This window comes from Pipistrellus hanaki (assembly GCF_964339955.1).
Source record: "Pipistrellus hanaki genome assembly, chromosome: 4".
NCBI classification, from domain to species: domain Eukaryota; kingdom Metazoa; phylum Chordata; class Mammalia; order Chiroptera; family Vespertilionidae; genus Pipistrellus; species Pipistrellus hanaki.
The window spans coordinates 6,094,271-6,113,951 of NC_140506.1; the positions used below are offsets into that span (position 1 = coordinate 6,094,271).

Consider the following 19,681-nt stretch of genomic DNA (forward strand, 5'->3'; position numbering starts at 1 on the left):
AAGCATAATATGCTAATGATATGCTAAGGCCGCTCAACCACTCACTATGATGTGCACTGACCACCATGGGGCAGATGCTCCAACCAGTAGGTTAGCTTGCTGCTGGGGTCTGGCTGATCGGGACTGAACAAGATGGGTTGGACACACCCTGGAACCCTCCCACGATTGCTGCTTGGCTGGCCAACCTCCTATGTCCCTCCCCAGTCCTAACAGTGCACCAGTGGGATCCTTCGGCCTGGCCTGTACCCTCTCACAATCCAGGACCCTTTGGGGGATGTCCAAGAGCCAGTTTCAGCCCGATCCCACAGGCCAGGCTGAGGAACCCCACTGGTACACAAATTCGTGCACTGGGCCTCTAGTTAATTATAGTAATTATAGGACACACATACCTTATCTTCCCCCCCACCCCCCATGGAAGAATTTCAAGGTTTCTTCATGATATATTAATTCAAAAGAGTATTAGGGCCATTTTAGACATGAAATACTATAATGCTCATGTGCTACAATACCCCCCTGGTAATGAAATGAGATATCCCTAGTTTCTTCCTTACTGGAGTCTGTAAACATTTCCTATGATGGTCCACAGAGTATTTTATTAGAATTGGCTAGTCATAAGGTCTCATTGCAATTACTCAACTTGCAGTTGTATCAAGAAAGCGATCATAGAAAATACATAAATGAATAAATATGGGCTATGTTTCAATAAAAAGAGCTTGGTTCAAGAGCTGTAGTTTGCCAAATCCTATGCTAGATAGTCGTAACTTAGAACAGGAAAAGTAGTGAACAAGCTAAGATCAATGTGGCTTTTACTGGGACAGGGAGAAATGGGAGAGAAAAAAAGAAATTTAAGCAGAGTTTATCTATTTCTTCCTACTCTATTTAATGTTTCCAATTTAGCTTCTCTGAAACTGTCCCAATTATAGTGCTTTGTGAGAAATCTAAAGCACAATTGAGATAATCTACTAGGACATCCTCTGAACCCTTGAAGTTTAGGAAACCCACAGCTGCATAAGGGGAAAGGAAAAAGAAACTGCCTTGCTGGCTATGATGACCAACCTTACAAATGCAAGGAAGCAAAGCACAAAAGAACTACTGGAATTCTAATGGCTCCTTTTCCTCTTATTGTGTAACTCCTTAATTCCTGATGCATCTCTCTGGATGTAATGAAATAACTGAAGTCAACGCTAAATATGTAGCAACGCTAAATATGTAGTTAATAAAATACACACACATACATATATATAGAGATACACACACATACACACACACACAGAAAACCAAGAAGAAACTACAGAAAATAAACCTTTTGTCTATATGTATCTACAGACACATACACACAAATACACAATTGCCCCTCTGCATTAAGTCTCTTTGTATGTGCACATGTGTGTACACACACTCACATATATGTATATATGTATAAAAATGAATTTATTTTCAAATATTTTCAAAGCATGCTGCTCTGAAGCATACTGCAATATATTAATATCTTTACCTGTTAATAAATGTACAACATATAATTGATTTTTAAATAAATTAAGGTTCAAGTGTACATAGTAAATTAAGGTCCACAACTACTGGCATACAGCTCTTAGGGAGTAATGGAAAGAAAGACAATTTTGGAATGAAAAAGAACTGCATTCAAATGTAACTTTTTCATCTATAAACAATGTAACTTTGACTACAAACCATGAAACCTCATGGGCATCCATTTTCTCATATATATAGTGAAAATTATAATTACCTATGATGAAACCACTGTTACAAGAGACGAGGAAAACGTTTGTCTCTGAAACAATTCACCAAGTAAACAAATCTTACAAAAGATTAGCACACTATGCCTAAAGGCTGAGACAACTGTGATCCACACCCAGCCTGTTAGCATTATTTAGAAGTCATACATTTTGCTTGCACAGCTACTTTCCTGTTTCTGTTTTTCTCTATGAAACATAACTATTTATAGTCCAGATCACTTCTTTGACAGGTGGCTTCTAGAAATATATTTAAGGGCTTTCCTCTCATCTATATATTTAAAGCCCTAATATGCAAATAGACCGAACGGCACAACTGGACAACTGGTCACTATGACGTGCACTGACCACAAGAGGCCGCACGTGCCACATGGTGGGCGTCGGCCACAGCAGGACGGTGGAGCAGGTGAGCGGGTTTGCTAGACCAAGGCGGGGCACCACTTGCTGTCACGAAATGAGCCTCTGGTGGTTACTGAAAATTCTTTGCTCCCGTGCACTGGCCCGGCTTGCACCAGCTACTGGCCCGGATCGTCTCTCAGGGCTTCTTGCCCTGCTCCCGGGGGATGATCAGGACTGGGAGCCACCTCTTGCACCCGCTGCCGGTGATGGCCCTGCTCACATCTGCTGCTGGCACTGGAGCCACCACTCTCACCCAAGGCTGATGCTGGTCCCAATCGCTCAGCGTTGTCAGCAGGTGCCAGTGGTAGCTGCCAGCCCCGGTCACCCCTGAGGGCTTCTTCACCTCCTCCTGCTCCTGAGGGGTGATTGGGGCAGTAGCCTCTGCTTGCATTCACTAATGGCACCAGCCCCAATTGCTCCTCGCCTTCAGTGAGTGCGAGGGAGGGAAGGAGGAGGTTACGGAGACCGGCCCCTGTGCCCCCTGCAGCCTCGCAGCCCACAGTTCCTTTCAAAGTGCATGAATTCATGCACTGGGCCCCTGATAAATTAATAAAAGAGGTAAAGGTACAAATAAATTAATAAAAAAGGGTATAAATACACTCAATTTGCATGTGGGTTAGAAATCTAAAAAATGCTTATTACAATGCTATTTTCTAATCCTTCCATTTATATTCTTTTTTTTTTTTTATATATATACTTTACTGATTTTTCACAGAGAGGAAGAAAGAGGAATAGTCAGAAACATGGATGAGAGAGAAACATCAATCAGCTACCTCCTGCACACCTTCTACTGGGGATATGCCTGCAACCAAGGCACATGCCCTTGACTGGAATTGAACCTGGGACCTTTCAGTCCACAGGCCGACGCTCTATCCACTGAGCCAAACCGGTTTTGGCTAATTTGTATTCTCTTTTTTTTTAATTTTTTAATTAAATTATTATCTCTGTATCATTTGTATTCTTGATTCCACATCTTATTATTTTATTCCAATACTTCTACCATTAATTATTCTCTATTTCTCATTGATTTCAGTCTTTCTTTAACAAAAGGCTTCTGCCTGGTTTCCCATTTTTGAAGTGATGTCACTCCTTTCTTTTACAAATCTCTCTTGAGATTCAAGTTAATTAATTCTTACTTCATCATCTCCTAATCTCCATCGATCAGGTGTCTAAGTCACTCCACTAAAGTTGTTGCTCTTGAGTTTACAGAGCAATGCAAAGACTTCTTCTCAGTTATTCAGACTGCTGATTTTTCCATTACAGTACTGGCTAATGTGAACCCTGTTTTCTCTACTTTGGCTTCTATAATTACACAATCTTGATCCTCTTCATACCCATTTCTCAATGTCACCTTTAAAATTTTGTATTCCCTCCTCCTCTTTCATATCCTTTAGCATTACCTAAAGCTCTATCCTTTGCCTTTGGGTTTCTCTTTTCACTGTCTCCATAAACTCTAACATATTCAATTTTTTTTATCCTTATCCGAGAATATTTTTCCATTGATTTTTAGAGTGAAAGAGAAGAAGGGGAGAGACATATACACATATCCACTGGTTGCCTCCTGGACAGGACCCAATCCGGAGCAGGGTATGAACACTCAACCGAGGTATGGTGCTTTTGACCAGGAATCGAACCTGAGACCCTTCAGTCCTCAGGTGGAAGCTCTATCCACTGAGCCAAACCAGCCAGGAATAATATATTCAATATTAATCTTTGAGTAAACAGTTCTTTAAAGTTTCAATTCTGTATGTTTGGTGGTCTGTTTACCTCAAGTATAGTATGTCTTGTAATCATAGTAATTCACCCTTTAAAAACACACACATACACACTTTCAAAAAATTCCTTCCTCGGGCCATAGTAGCTACATCTGGGTACTGGGTAGTTACTAAATAGTACTGAAACATCTTAGCATATGTATCTTAAGCACCTCTTTTTAAAAGAAGAATGTATTTTTTTTCCTTTTCAATTGATTTTAGAGAGAGGGAGGAGGGAGGAAAAGAGGGAGGAAGGGAAGGAGACTTCGATGTGAGAGAGAGAAACATGTCTAAAAGAAGATCAAACCATTCAATCACCAGCAAAGGTAGAGTACCCAGGCCCAAGTAAAGGTCAATAAAATGTGTCAACTGTGAACAAATTATACCAATATTACAAGAAAAGTAACATACACTATACTGAAGAAGCCCAAAGAAAGAAGATGCTCAATGCTGATGGGAAACTAAGATAGACTTTCTGGAAAACTTGTTACTGGCTACAATGAAGAAAGTGGATTGGGAAAGGGTAGAAGTAGTTAGGAAGGCAGTGCAATCATACAGGAAAGGAAATGAGAGCCCGAATAAAGTCACGGCAACAGAAATGGGAAAAAAAAGATTTTGCAGTTTTTTCAAAGATAAAATCATTATCATCATTGTAAATGTGATGTGAATAATAAGGACAAGGAATAAGGCTAGGGTGTCTCCTGGGTATCTGATTTGGCCCCATTAAAGTACTGCTCTTAATCTAGATAGGAAATGTAAAAAGATGCTTAGAATATGGGTGTCTGATTTGGTCGCATTAAAGTACTACTCTTAACCTAAATGGGAAATGCAGAAAGATTTTTAGAATAAGAGAATCATTAAGTTTAAAACAGAAAAGTCCGATATACACGACTACATGGTTAAGTTTTGAGCAAGCAGTAAATAAATTGATCTGAAAACCTCAAACTAAAACACAAATTGATAGTCATTTATTCAGCCAAATTGTTATTTATCAAACACAATACAATATGCTGGGGCTATTCTAGGCACTGAGGATACAATGGTAAAACAAAGGAGCCTTTCTAAGCAGCAGGTCAATCGGGCTCCAAACCCCATCCTCTTATAAGGCTTCAGTGCTAGACTGTCTCTGTATCATGCAATTAACATGTTATTATATGTTCTTTTGTCCTTATTAGTCATATTTGTACCTTATTATCTACTTTTATATTATCTCATTACCCATATTGTATAAAAATATACCAATTCTATCAAGTCACATCTCACCTTCCTTGAATTATGCTATGAGGTAATTACCTATCTGAAAAACAGCCAGGATGTAAAAACAAGCACTCCAAGAGATGGCAATAAAAACTGAAACTGTGTGTCATCACCAATTTTATTCACAACAGGTCGTATATATTATTTACAGTAGCACTCCCCAGCTCTTAAGTCCTTATAATGACAACCTATTTCTCTTTATTTTTCATTCAGATGAACAAGGCCAGGTATATAGCTTTCATTTTATAACACAGTAAAAGTAAAAAAAATAAAGAATTAAAAGACTGCTAAATATAGAAACAATAATTGCAATGTAAATGATAGCTGAGAACAATGTAATAGCACGTAAGATTAAAAAGAGCAATCCAAAGTTACATAAATTATTAATAAATAATAAATAATGATGACCCTAGCCAAAAAGTTAAAATATAATTGATATTTTCTTCTTAAAGAAATATGTAATAGTTCTAGAAATAACTGTATTCAAAATGTTTAAAAGGTCTACTTCATAGCTCAGCCAGTAACTTACTTCCTGAGTACTGCAAATAAAGTCCTACAATATATAGAATACTCATTTAATTACTAATTATTCCAGCATCATGGGCGACCTAACTTCATTTTAAGAAAGACTGTAAAGGATTAAGTACATGAGATTTAGAATCAAAAACAATAAACAGGATCTGAATTCTACCCCTCTTTCTTACTGCCAAGTGACCTGGGCTAGTTAGGCTGCCTCTGGGGCCCATTTCCTTCATAGGGACATTAATATTTTTTCCTTGGTATACAGGAAAATTAAATTAGGTAATTTAAGTAATGTTTTTAACTCAGTACCCAACATATAATAAGGGTCAAAATATGGTATCTGCTGCTTTTGTAATAAAAAACCATATAAACTAGAAAAATACCAGACACACTGGTGGTTCTCAATGAATACTTGGTGATCGGCCAATAAAATGAGAGTAAAGGGTAAGAGTCTGTCCTTTATCGCATACAGCAGTGTACAGATTACACCTACTGCAACTCTATTTCCCCTCAGTTCTACTTTTTATTTGTAAACACTTCTAAAATAAAAGAATAAAAGAACTGTTTCAAAGGGAAGAACTAGAACCAATTACTGAAAAATTATTCTTTCATTAAATTTTTGGTTAACTTGATATGAGTTTTATTAACAAGCATAGCTATTCAAGAAAGAAACAAACCATTTTGAATAAGATACTTATCACTGAAAGGTCTGAATAATGAATGACATGCCAGATACTATGGAGAACATTCCTGTTTTGAATAAGAGTACTAATAAAATAATTTCTAAATTAGCTTCCAAATATGCTTAAAAATAGGCATAATATTTACAGACACACTTATGTTTCCCAATACACTCATGTTCAATTACCCCAGGTGAATGTGTAGTGGCATGTAATTACTTGTCTTAAAACAACTACACTTTTCTATGGTACTTTACAGCATAGACATAATTATTGAAGTAAGTAAAAAAGTTTTCCTAGGACTCAAAAATAAAGTCTAAGCTTTTAAAATAAACAAAAAAGTAAAAACCTATTAGAAAAAACCAAAAGACAACTGCAACAATTTATCCAAATGTCTTAATCTTTTTATTTCCTTTTGAAAAATATCCAGCATCTTTTAATATTTCTCTTATTTTGTTAAGTAAAACAATAATATATGTTTATGTATTCAAAACAATGTTGATACATGAACACATACTAAATACTCCCCAAGGGAAAAAAAGACTATTTTAAGGTTTTTAAAATATACAAAGTGATTTAAACATTTTTAAACTATGCCAATATAAAATCTAACTCATTAAAGTTATAAAATCTTAGGTTAAAAATTATTCTTATACTAGAGGCCCAGTGCACAAAATTCATGCACTGGAGGGGAGGGGGGTCCCTCAGCCAGCCTGCGCCCTCTTGCTCCCTACCACCTGCCTGCCTGCACCTTACCGCCCAGCTGGCTGCTCTTTGGCGCTGTGCAGAGGTGTGAGAAGCTCCTGCTGCTGCTGCTGCTGCGCTCTCCAGCCATGAGCCCAGCTTCCGGCTGCACGGTGCTCCCCGTGACAGTGCACTGACCACCGGGGACAGCTCCTGCGTTGAGCGTCTGCTCCCCAGTGGTCAGTGTGCATGATGACCGATCGTTCTGGTTGTTCCACCTTAACGGTCGCTTAGGCTTTTATTATACAGATTACACATGAAGTCTGACCTGCTCTGTACCACATTAAGCATGCCATTCAAAAATAGCACTAGAAATTACAACCTAAGTAATAATATAAAACCACATCATTTTAAATAAACAAAGTAGGAAATAGTTATTTGTATATGATTAAAAACTTATCTACCTGTGCTAAAGAAAAAGTCACATTATTCCACTTGCCACCTGGCCACACACAGAAACTGCCATGTAGCGAAACGTTAGTTTACAGCTCACCTACCTCCAACCACTGGAGTCTTCTCACTTTTTTTGGTAACTCAATTCCTCTCAGTTTCTTTCTCTTTCTTTTTTTTCCCCCTTAGGGGAGAGGATTGGTGGTGATGGTGGAGTGGTGAAGGTGAGGGAATGCATTATACAGAATTATGAATAGAAAACGGGGCAATTACAACTTCTAGTATATGAGGGATGAACATTAAGCATGGAAATATATAATTTAGCAATGTTATTTTAAGATGTGATTTCTCAGAGTCAGAAACTACTGATAAAAATATTATGTGCATACATCTAAAAACACTTAAATATACTTTTATCTGGCAAGCTATTTCTTCTTAGTCATTAAAAGTAAATTACTTGAAAATCATCTTTACTGGTTTCTGAGGCTTTTCACTCTATTTTTTATAAGAAATATATTGGACTGTGAACTAGTTTACTAAATCCCTGCAAGTAGCAATTCAACCCTCACTTTGCTACTTTAAGAGAGCAATAACTTCCCAAACACTGTTTATCTTTTATCCAAATAACTAAAGGGCTGGGTAAGGTGTCTAGATTTGGCAATGAAATATTCCATGTTTACTCAAGATAATCTTAAATTAAAATATTTTATAACACTGTCAGGTCACATGTTTGAATTTTGAGATTAAAAACACAATAATTTTAGTGTAAAAATAACAAAAGCATCCCACTTGTAGTCTCTGCACACATGTATATAAAAGCCAAGCCACCAGAACCACCAGAACAACACCCCAATCTCCCGCAGCCCCACCCCCTGGTTGGCCCCACCCATACACAAATTCATGCAGTGGGCCTCTAGTCTAGAAATAAGTTTGGTAACAAATGCAGAGCCTTTAGAGCATGCAGTATTAATGAAAGTAGAGGAGACACATATACTACAAAACAATGGAAGAAAAAAATCATTTATGCTTGGTTTTGGAACGCAGCCAAGCATTTATATAATCATAATCAAAAGCACACAATTACTGCACAATATGCCTAAAACCTCTCAGTCCAGCATTACCTTCAAAGATCAAAAAGACTCTAGTTTAAAACATAATCAGTCTTCAGTAGTTAAGAGATTTACATGCAAAACTCATCAACATTTTCTCAACATCTTTTCTTCAAATACTGAATATGCCAGAATATGTTAGTTCACAAATTAAGCTATATGACTTTTTAAACATGTTCCAGAACTCTCACTATTCAAGACCTTTTATGCACAGGTCTTACAGATATCAACCTTCTATGAGGCCTTCACTCTAGTCTAGATCATTCCTTACCTATCTCCCATTTTTGTCTAAATTTCTCCAGCTTTTGATCCCTTTATAAAGATAATTGACAGGTGCTTCATATACTGCTGTCTTAAACTATGCCCTGATTCAGGAATATCCCAACTATAATATAAACTCCTTAATGCCAAAAATTATGCCTTCCTGATTTACAATAACAGTTACTAACCTAATTATCTATAATAATCTATAATAATAAAAGCATAATATGCTAATTAGACCAGATGTCCTTCCGGACAAAGTGGGGCTGTGAGGCCTGAGGCAGCTACAGCGCCAGGGTGGGGCTGAGCCCCTTGAAGGAATTTCGTGCATTAGGCCTCTAGTATAATATATTCATCAAAAATATGTTGACTGGCCGAAAGCGGTTTGGCTCAGTGGATAGAGCGTCGGCCTGCGCACTGAAAGGTCCCAGGTTCGATTCCAGTCAAGGAAATGTACCTTGGTTGCGGGCACATCCCCAGTAGGGGGTGTGCAAGAGGCAACTGATCGATGTTTCTCTCTCATCCATGTTTCTAATTCTCTATCCCTCTCCCTTCCTCTCTGTAAAAAAATCAATAAAAATAAAATAAAATAAAAAAAAAAATATATATATATATATATATATATATATATATATAAAAGATGTTGACTGACATTAACAAACCAATCCAAATCCAAATTCTTTAACATATTAGGGTAAAAAAAAGTATTAAAGGAATCAGATTCTTTATAATTCAAGTAATTAAGTTAAAACTCCTTTCTATATTTCTTCTGACTCTTTAAAAATGTTGTTAGATATTTTATATTTTATAAAATATATTTTATTATATTTTATATAAAAGGCATTGTTACCAAGTACATTGTTCAGTTTATGCAATCTTCTGACTACATGACTTTGTAAAAGGAATTTCAAGAATGTACTTTGGCTTGGGTTTTCTTTCAACCCTATGACTTTGAAAGTATGAATATTATATTTGGCTAGTTTTGAATAATTATTTTCAATTTAGTTTGGCATCTGCATAATTTTATAAGTACATTCATCATACAGATATAAATTTAAAGTAGCTATTTAGCTTTAACCTGGCCACATTAACAAAAAAGCACAGGTAATACAAAACAATGGATGACCCAAAAAGCACAGCCAACTCTCAATTATTCATATGTAGTTTACCTAACAAATATTTCAGCCTGTTTATTTCCACTATTTAATAGTATTTGTTTAATAAATAAAAGTTGATGTTATTAATTCAAATAAAAAATTTATCAATTTACGGTAGGAGAGTAAAGAATATAAAAGATTCCCAAGGCACATATAAGTAATGCTGTTTAGAATATACATTTAGCACTCTTCCACCATTTATTCCACCAACTTTTTATTATGTGCAGGTAACTGAGAGTGGACTGTATGTAGCTTGGTGATAGTCAGTGGTACAGATACACAGGCATGCAAACCATTCACTCACCCCACAGTGCTTTTCACAGCCCTATTTTCAGTAGCCTGAGACCTGGGAGGAGGAGGCAGCAAGTCACTGCAGATGATCACTTAAAAGGAAATTGAGAGTTGACTATAATTTACATTTAAAGCGCTATGAAATAGCATCACTCCTACATATACTACTACTCATTACTTTCATAGGAATACCCCTCACAGTGACTTAACAGGGCTATGAATGCTTTCTCTTTAACTTTTCAATATCCCAGAAACAAAGTGATATCTGAGAATCACAAAGACAGAAAGCAAAAGTGCTACAAATGTAAAGTGGTATGCATTTCAGAGGTTAGGAAACTGATACCTGAGAGGTTAAGTAAGCAACTCAAAGTCACCCTCAGATTAAGGAGAGCCTAACTCCGTTCTCCTAACCCCAACTGCAATGCTAGTCTCTCTTTCCCTGAAACCCAAAATCCTCCTCTTGGCTTCAGAGAACTTGCTAATTTTCTTCTCTTCTGTTGAACCCTTTCTTCGTACTGACCCGTCCACCAGGGGGTATTACACTTTCATCAATTTATCCTCTAACACTCGAATGCTCAGCTCTTTCTCCATTTACCTTGTTCCCATACTCAAAGCCTTATGTAGGGAACAACCAGATCACAAGTTCAGAACTATCAATACTACTAAAACTTCCATTTCAGTATCTGCTGCTACCTCTCACACATCTCTGATAGAGTCAATCACCTTAAATCCAAGAGCAAGGGACTCATTATCATCCCTCCCAAAATGATTTCTCCATTTCATGGCACCATCAATTTCACTGTCCCTTAGGATTGCAAACTTAAAATGCCCTTTCACATCTGATCTCTTCAATACAATACATGCTACTCCTGCTCCTTTACTCTCCATTCTTCCATTTAATTAATGCTTCAGTTATTATCATATGATAGATGCCGGGGAAGAAGTGTGATATCCAGTGAAAGAAAAAGAACTGGACAAAGAACTTTAAATAAGACAATGGTAAGTGATATTTAGAAAGGAACAATCAGAGATATGGAAGAGTAAAGGAGGAAGCATAAATTCCCACTGGGATGGCTAGTAAGGATTTCCAGAAGTGGCATGTGACCTAGACCTTAACCTAGGAGTTTGATAAATAGTGCTGCAAATGGACTTCTAGGCAAAGGAAACAACCTATGCAAGCTCAAGTAAATAGAAACTGCATGTCATGTGCAAAGATTAAGTCCTCTTTGACTAACGCAATGATCCTCAACTAGGGCATAACAGAATCTTCAATAGGAAAAGTGAGGAAAGGAGAGGGGGGTGCTACTAGCAAATCTCCCCAATCCCTGTGTATAGGGAAGGGAGGGAGTGTATTCCTTAAGTGCAACTATGCAGAGAGGTAGTAGAGAATAGTATGGTTAAGACAGTACAAAAGAACATTTTGAAATAAATCATCAAAGGCCTTCAATGCCACGCTAAGAAATTTGGATTCTACTCTGAGTAAAAATAGGCCTGAGAAGTTTAAATGGGAGATTGTGTGTATGTGTTTTGTTTTGTTATTTAAGGGAATCGGATCTAGATTTCAGGGACATAATCCTGGCAATTGTACAGCACAGTAGTTAAAACAGGTGAAAGAAAGATGATTTTTACTATCATCCAAATGAAATAATGAGGATGGGAACTAGATCAACGATAAAGGAATAGGAGATTGAATTCAGTCGATAGCTCAGAGGCAAACTGGAGGAACTTCCCACCTGAACACAGAGGAAGAACACTAGGCCTCTAGCTTGAATAACAGAGAGTGGTGGTGGTACCTAGAAAATGAAAAGAGGCATGCTCTCGGGTGCAACGTTTCCCACATCAGGACTCTAGGATGGTTACTCCACACAGATGATAATGTTTTGCAAGCTTAGAAGAAAAAGTCTGAATAAAAATGTGGTTATCACAAGATCTCAATTTATGGAATTTTGAAGTCATGAGTGAAAAGGCTGCTCAGGGAAGCAGCACCAATAGTAGAGAGAAAAAGACCAGAAAGAGAGGAACCTTAGGGCTGGCTTGCTTGAAAAGTTGGAAGATCAGCCAGTAAAGAGAAGCAACAGCATAAAAGGTAAGAAAATAATCAAGAGAATATTTTACAAAAAGTCAAGCAAGGAAAATATAGTTGCTACAGTGCATGATACATTTAGTCACTAGCCCTGTGACCCGGGCTGAATTACCTGAGTTCAAAACCCCTATCAACTGTAAATTAGGAATAATAAGAGTACTTCAAAAGGCTGTTGAAGATTAAGTGAGATAAATTATTTAATATAGTACTACTACTAATAGATTGGGGAACTTAATGCCAAAACCGGTTTGGCTCAGTGGTAGAGCGTCGGTCTGCGGACTGAAAGGTCCCGGGTTTGATTCCGGTCAAGGGCATGTACATTGGTTGCGGGCACATCCCGGGTAGGGGGTGTGCAAGAGGCAGCTGGTCGATGTTTCTCTCTCATCGACGTTTCTAGCTCTCTATCCCTCTCTCCTCCTCTCTGTAAAAAATCAATAAAATATATATATTTTTTAAAAATAGATTGGGGAACTTAAAAATGCCAATTAATTTTATTAAGACACTATTTTCATTATAGGGGTAGAGCAAGACTACAGTGGTTAAGAAAGAAAGCTATGGCTGAAACCAGTTTGGCTCAGTGGATAGAGCTTCAGCCAGCAGACTGAAAGGTGCCGGGTTCGATTCCGGTCAAGGGCATGTACCTTGGTTGCAGGCACATCCCCAGTAGGGGGTGTGCAAGAGGCAGCTGATTGTTGATTCTCTCTCATCGATGTTTCTAACTCTCTATTCCTCTCTCTTCCTCTCTGTAAAAAAATCTATAAAATATATTTAAAAAAGAAAGCTATGGAGTGAGGATAAACTATTCTGTCTGTAGAGCCCACAGTAACTGTTTTGTAACCTGTGTCTTTATCTTTCACATCTCTCAACATCATCCCATACCCAGTGTAGTACCTGACCCATGTGAAAGATACAAAAATGTTGCTGAACAGGAGAAAACTAAGCCAATAGGAAGGCAGACATAAAGAAGCAAGAAATCTTAGTATATAGAGAATATTAAACATTATTAGAAGCATAAAGTAGAGATGCTTTCTTCTGACTCAGAGAAACAGAACTATGGGTGAAATGAAACATAAAGGGAAGACAAGGGAACACGTATCAGACAGCTTCTACCTTCGTAACAAAGAAGTAAAAGTTCTCTGCACAGAGTAGGAGGATTACAAAGTCGATCTGGAGCCTGAAGAATAAATTAGGCGATTCTCCATTCCAATATATATTCCACTTCATTTATGTCTCCGACGTCCTAGTTCAGCCCCCCATCACCTCTCAGATGGTAACAGTGGTCTCCTAGGCAGCTCCTCTTCCTAGATTTCCCACTTGACTTTCCCAAGGTGGAGAGCCCATGCTTCCTTCCACTCTGTCCACGACTGTTCTCACAAGCCAACCCCTCTGTGAAGCCTTCTCTGATCCCCTACCAACCAGATCGTTAATCATTCTCTCCTCTGGGCTACTTCTGTTCCTGAAACAGTTTGATCACTTCATTTATTGTTCCATATTGTAAACACTTCTTCATGTCTGTTCCAGTAAACTCCGAAAAAGGGAGGACCATCTTCCTCATCTTTATTCCTCTGGCACTTAATTCAGCATTTAGTATATAATAAGCATCCAGTCAATATCTGTTTTGTCTAACTGAAGTGAGTAAATAACATGAGTAAGCTTAACTAGAAATTAGAAAACAAAAAGTGATTGCTCAAAGCATCATTCAAAAAACCTTACTACTTTTTTAAGTTTTAAACAGCTAAAATAATTTTTTTTTAAATTTTTACTAATGGGAAAGTAAGAGTTGAATAAACAAAAAAACCTTAATACTTTAAAATAAATTATATTCTCATAATTACATTTGAATATAAGTGTGCCCATGTCCTCAGAATTCCCTGTGAATATGATAATTAAATTATACTAGGAAGGGCTTACACAGGAAAAATACTGTCTTTTTAGTACCAGGAAGAGATGCACAACTGCAATGACAAAAAATGCACTATACTTGCAATAGAAGTAGCTAAGGGAAGTATATGGGTTTCAAAATAGATTTTGACATGTAAATCATTTGGCATGACTATTTAATGATATCAATAGCAAATAACAGGGATTTTCACAAATTAAATAGGGTAGTTGTCCAGACAAACTGAAAGCAACAATTAACCAGTAAATTGCCCATACAATGAAATTCCTAAACTAGGATGAAATTAATCCATCAACATCTTTCAACAGAATCTTAAAACTCTCCAATGCCTCAAGAAGCTTGAAAGACTAGCCAAAAAAAAAAAAATATATATATATATATATATATTACTAAAAAATTTTCTGGAGTCAAGGAGAAAAATTCTAAGGTTCTATAAATTAAATATCATATTTTACCTTAAGTTCATTAATAGACTGCTCTTAATTTATACCTAAATTACTGGTAATTTCACATTACTTTTTTATAGTTGTTATATTCAAGAACTCTACTCCATTTATATCCAATTTAATGACTCGGAAAAAAAAGGCTCATCTGGCATGGCTCAATTGTTGAGTGTCTTACCTATGAACCAGGAGGTCATGGTTTGATTCCTGGGCAGGGCATATGCCTGGGTTGCAGGCTCCATCCCCAGTGTGGGGGGTGCAGGAGGCAAGTGCAGTGTGGGGGATGGGGGGGGTGCAGGAGAACCAGTGATTCTCATCATTGATGTTTCTATCTCTTTCTCCCTCTCCTTTCCTCTCTGAAATCAACATAAATATATTTTTTTTAAAAGACGCCGAAACCGGTTTGGCTCAGATAGAGCGTCGGTCTGCAGACTGAAAGGTCCCAGGTTCAATTCTGGTCAAGGGCATGTACATTGGTTGCGGGCACATCCCTGGTAATGGGGTGTGCAAGAGGCAGCTGGTTGACGTTTCTCTCTCATTGACGTTTCTAGCTCTCTATCTCTCTCTCTTCCTCTCTGTAAAAAATTAATAAAATATATTAAAAAAGAGAGAGAGAGAACTTCATTACTCTAATTCCTTATAAGCAAGTTTGTAATATTCAAAACAATCATTTTAAATATTTTAAATGTGTATGAATAATTTTGATAGGAGGGCAACTAACATTTAGTTAACATTACTCACAAAGTATCAGGTCCTGTGCTGAGTACTCTAATTAAGCACTAGTCTTTTACTTCTCACATTCTAATAACTCTTTGAAATTATTATTATTATTATTATTTTTTTGAGATGAAGAAACCAAGAGTTAAGTAAGGTCAAATAACTTGTCCCAAATCACCTAACTATTAAGTATCACAACTGAGATTACAACCCAGAACTATCTGACTGTACAGTCTGCTCTCTTTTCCTAAAGGAATTACAATGACCATGACCTTTATGTTATAATGAATTTTGTTAGATAGCCACACAATGACTTTCTCAAAGGTTACATTAAAAAAATCAGAATGAGAGCAAACATTGCCTCACCATTATAAACAGATATCTTTTGGTTACCTAAATTTTAAACATACTGTAATCCAACCACAAACAGCTGCCCTTCAGCTGCAATCCAGTGTCCCACAGTTCTGGTAATATTCTCAAAATATTACCAAATTGTAATTCCTCATAACCTTTCTTCATGTTAGATCCACAAGCCTTCTGGTTAACAATGAAATGTTTCTCAGAATAGCAATTTCTTAAACAATAGTGTCACTATATAATGAATCTCAGATTACTTTTTTTTTATTCTAAACTTTCTTAGGATTCAGGAATACAGTTCTCATATAATCTCTCACTGTTAGCTGTATATTGTTTTTGCAATCAGTTTCAATAGGCTGTGTATATTTCTTTACAAAGTGACGTACATTTTGTCAGAGCGAGCAGAAATAGCATTTTTGCACTTATTGAATTACCTAGAAACCCCAATGAACATAAGTGTTTACTAAATGTTCAGAAAATAATAGTATTTGAAATAGTAAATGTACTGCGTTATCTGTTTATCTGAGTAAAACTGAAGTAAACCAAAGGTATCAAACCAAATTTGTGTTGCACACAGCTCTTTTACAACCCCAAATTCTGACACCTGCCAGAGAAACCACTACACGGGAACTCCGCAAACTCAATTAAAGCACAACTGTAACTTGTTTCTAGCACCACATCCAAGCAGGATTTCAAGACACAAAGTCTAATAAATGACCTTTTCACCTCTATCTAAAGCATACAAATCAGTGATTTATCTAAATCACTAATAAACTACATCTGTTACAGAACTAAATGCTAATTTTTGAGCCCTGTGGGAATTTTGCTTATTTTGCTAGGAAATTGACTAAAAAAAAATCTTTCCCCACATATATGAAGTCCCTGAACTTCCAGAATAAAAAAGTTACAAAAATGTACCCTGGTGGCTAACTTAAAAAATAGCCTCTCGGTTTATAAAACAGCAATCTTACATTACGCTATGCAAAAACGAATTAGAAACGAGCTGTGCTTTCAACAGCCTCAACCATGAGCCCACGTCTAATACCGTGGATAACAGCATGTCCATACCACGCAGGTTCAGGTTGTTTTTTTAAATTTTACCCAGAATGTTTACGACTGTTTGTGTGTGTGTGTGTGTCTGTGTGTGTGTGTGTGTGTGTGTGTGTGTGTTTAACTTCCAAGGGTGTTTTTCAGATCTCAAAAAAGAAACTGACTCTGCAGCTGAGCCGGGCTGCACTCTAAGAACGCTGCTGCGGCCGGTGTGAAAGGAGAGAACTTCTTAATGAGGAGACCAAATCCTGTTTACGGTGGCGGAGAGCAGAAAAGAACACCCTGCACACCCGCGGCCACAGCCCCGCGCCGGGGCCGGGAGCCGCGCCGCGGCCGGAGGCCGGGACCGGGGCTTTGAAAGCGCCGGCCGCGCTCCCGCAGCGCCGAGGGGTAAACAAACCCGCGGCCGCCGAAGGTAAACAATGAACCTGCGGCCGGGGCCGGGGCCGGGCCGGGGCGGCGGGAGGCGGGAGGCCGGGCAGCAGGAGGGGCGCTCCTCCGGCGCCGATCGGCGATCGCCCGGTTCTCCAGCCGGTGGCCGCCGCGCGGCTCCCCGGGGCGGTGGGCGAGGAGGTCCCCGGCGGGCGGGCGGGCGGGCGGGCAGCGAGGACCGGCAGGTCCCGCTTCTGCTCGGGGGCCGGGAAGGCAGGATGTGGTCGCTCTCCCCTCCGACATCCTCCCGCAGCCTCAGCAACAGCCTCCGCCGCCCGCCCGCCCGCCGTCCGGGGCGCCGGGACCGCGGGGGCCCCGAGGAGGCGGCCGGCGGCGCCGAGTCCCGCGCGGGTGTCCCCGGCGCCCGCAGCGCCCAGGCCCCGGAGCCCGGGGCGAGGGGAGCGGGCGCCCCGGGAAGGGGGATGGGTCCGGGAGGCGGCCCCGGGCTGGGCTCCCGCACCCGCCGCTCCCGCGCGGTCCGCCCCGGTCCGGCCCCCGGCCCCGGCCCCGGCCCCGGCCCCCGGCCGCACCCTCTCCCCGCCCGCACCCCCGCCCCCGCCCGCACCTCGCCCCGGCCCGCGCCGGCCGCGTTACCTCGGGTCAGGTCCAACGGGACGTTCTCCTCGCCGCTGTCATTCCGCCCTGCGCGAAACACACACAGCCCGGTTAGCACCCGCGGGCAGGCCGGCGGCGGCCGCCCCGCCCCGCCCGCGCCCCGCTCGCCCCGGGGCCGGGGGGCCGGGCAGGGGCCGGGGGGCGGCGGGAGTCGGGGCAGCCGCGGGCTTACCTCGTATTCGGAGGTTCTTCAGCGAGCGGCCGCGGCCGATCGCCGCCATATTGACGGGTTTCAGTCACAACACCGGAAACCTCGCCCAATCGCGCGAGAACCCGTCCCCTCCCGCGCGCCGCGCCGCCCCTCGCGGCCTCGGCCCCGCCCCTCGCGGCCTCGGCCCCGCCCCTCCGCGGCGGCGGGCGTCCGCGGTCTCCGCGCCCATTCGGGGTCTGCATGCGGCCGGCGGTTCGTGCATCCTCCCCTCCGGCAGCCGGACGTGGCGGAGACGCGCCCGGCCCCCCGGGTGCAGGTCTGCGGGGAGGAGGCGCTTCCCACGCGGGGAATCCCAGGGATGCTTCCCCTCCGGCCGCCCCGGGAGCCGCGGTCAGCGCCCGGCGGGCTGGGAGGGGGCCACCTGCTGATCCGTCCTGCGCCACCCTCCCGCTGGCTTGCAAAGCGCTGGCATGGGACGGACGATCCACCCACCCGCCGCCACCACCACCCCTTTATCCATCCATTAAAATGATTTTTATTCAAAACAAAAACAAAAGGCTGCGCGCAATTCATCATTTCCCTTCCGAAAGTCCCCCTGCTCCAACCCGGTGAACACGGAACAAAGTTTGTTTTCCACCCTCGCCGCGGCCGCCGTGCAGAGCAGCCAGGCTTCGATGTGCCAAGCCACGCGCGGCGGGAGCTCGCACCCGGGGAAGCGGGCGGGGCGGGGCCGCTGGGCTGCAGCGCGGGGTGGGCGGCCGGGCGGGGATGGGGGCCCGGGGTCCCCCCGCGGATGCCCGGAGGCCGGGCAGGGGTTTCCTCTCCGCGGGAACAGAGAGCCTCAGAGGGCCGCGTCCGGGTGTTCTGCAGGGGCAGCTGCTGGATCAGAGCTAACATAGCTGTGGTGGATGCATATTTTTTAATGTGTGAGCTCAACAATTGCTAACGCGGGAGAGTTTCATTCTGGAGACCGCGTTAGCTCATTCATGCACACGCACCTGGCCCCTGGCCCAGCAACGTTCTTATTTCAACTAGATTCACTTTAAAGAAAGGCTGAGCTTGTGGTTGCCTCCTAGTCTTCAACCCTTGTCTTGCTTGACTCCTGAGACGGAAAGGTAACTGGCAGCGGAAAGTTTGCCTTCACCACCTCTCTGTGCCAGCGTCCAGTTCATGCCGAGCCCCGGCACAAGTCCATGTTCAATAGATGACCCGCTGGTGGAGTAAGTGCCCGGATTGCTTTGTTCCAACCCCCTTCTTGCTTAAAAAACGCATGCCAATATTGGAGATACTAATTGCAGTCGTTAATGACAGTGAACAATTGGAAACACTCACCTGAGCAAAGGTAGGGGTGGTGATGCTAAGTCAAGAGAGAGATTATGAAATTCCCATTTTTATAAACGTTTAAAATACATACCAAGTTAAAAGTGTGCTTTATAAAATATTTAAAAAATCTCAGAAGATACACATGAAAAGGTTAAATGACTTTTCCCCCTTAGTAGGGGTGGAACTACATATATATAGTTTTTGTTCTTGTTTGGTGGTCTGTGATTTTACAATGTCCTATAATTAATAGATGTCCATTGTGCATGGAAAGCTTTAAAAAGAAAAAGGAAAGCAG

General features: G+C 41.0%; 1 protein-coding gene across 4 annotated transcripts in view; it reads right to left on the minus strand.

Annotated features, from left to right (window-relative positions):
- Nucleotides 1–18,188, minus strand: part of RICTOR (RPTOR independent companion of MTOR complex 2) — an 85,388-nt gene extending 67,200 nt beyond the window's left edge. For 2 of the 4 annotated variants that reach the window (XM_084880556.1, XM_084880555.1), the window contains exons 1-2: nt 18,085–18,188; nt 17,892–17,939 (exon numbers count right to left, since the gene is read on the minus strand). In XM_084880556.1, coding sequence (XP_084736682.1) covers nt 17,892–17,939; nt 18,085–18,133 — 97 coding nt within the window. In that variant the 5' untranslated portion in view covers nt 18,134–18,188. Of the gene's footprint in view, nt 1–10,328; nt 10,408–17,891; nt 17,940–18,084 lie in introns of all 4 variants that reach the window. The other 2 variants (XM_084880558.1, XM_084880557.1) reach the window with 2 other exon arrangements.
- Between the last annotated feature and the right edge of the window lie 1,493 nt (nt 18,189–19,681).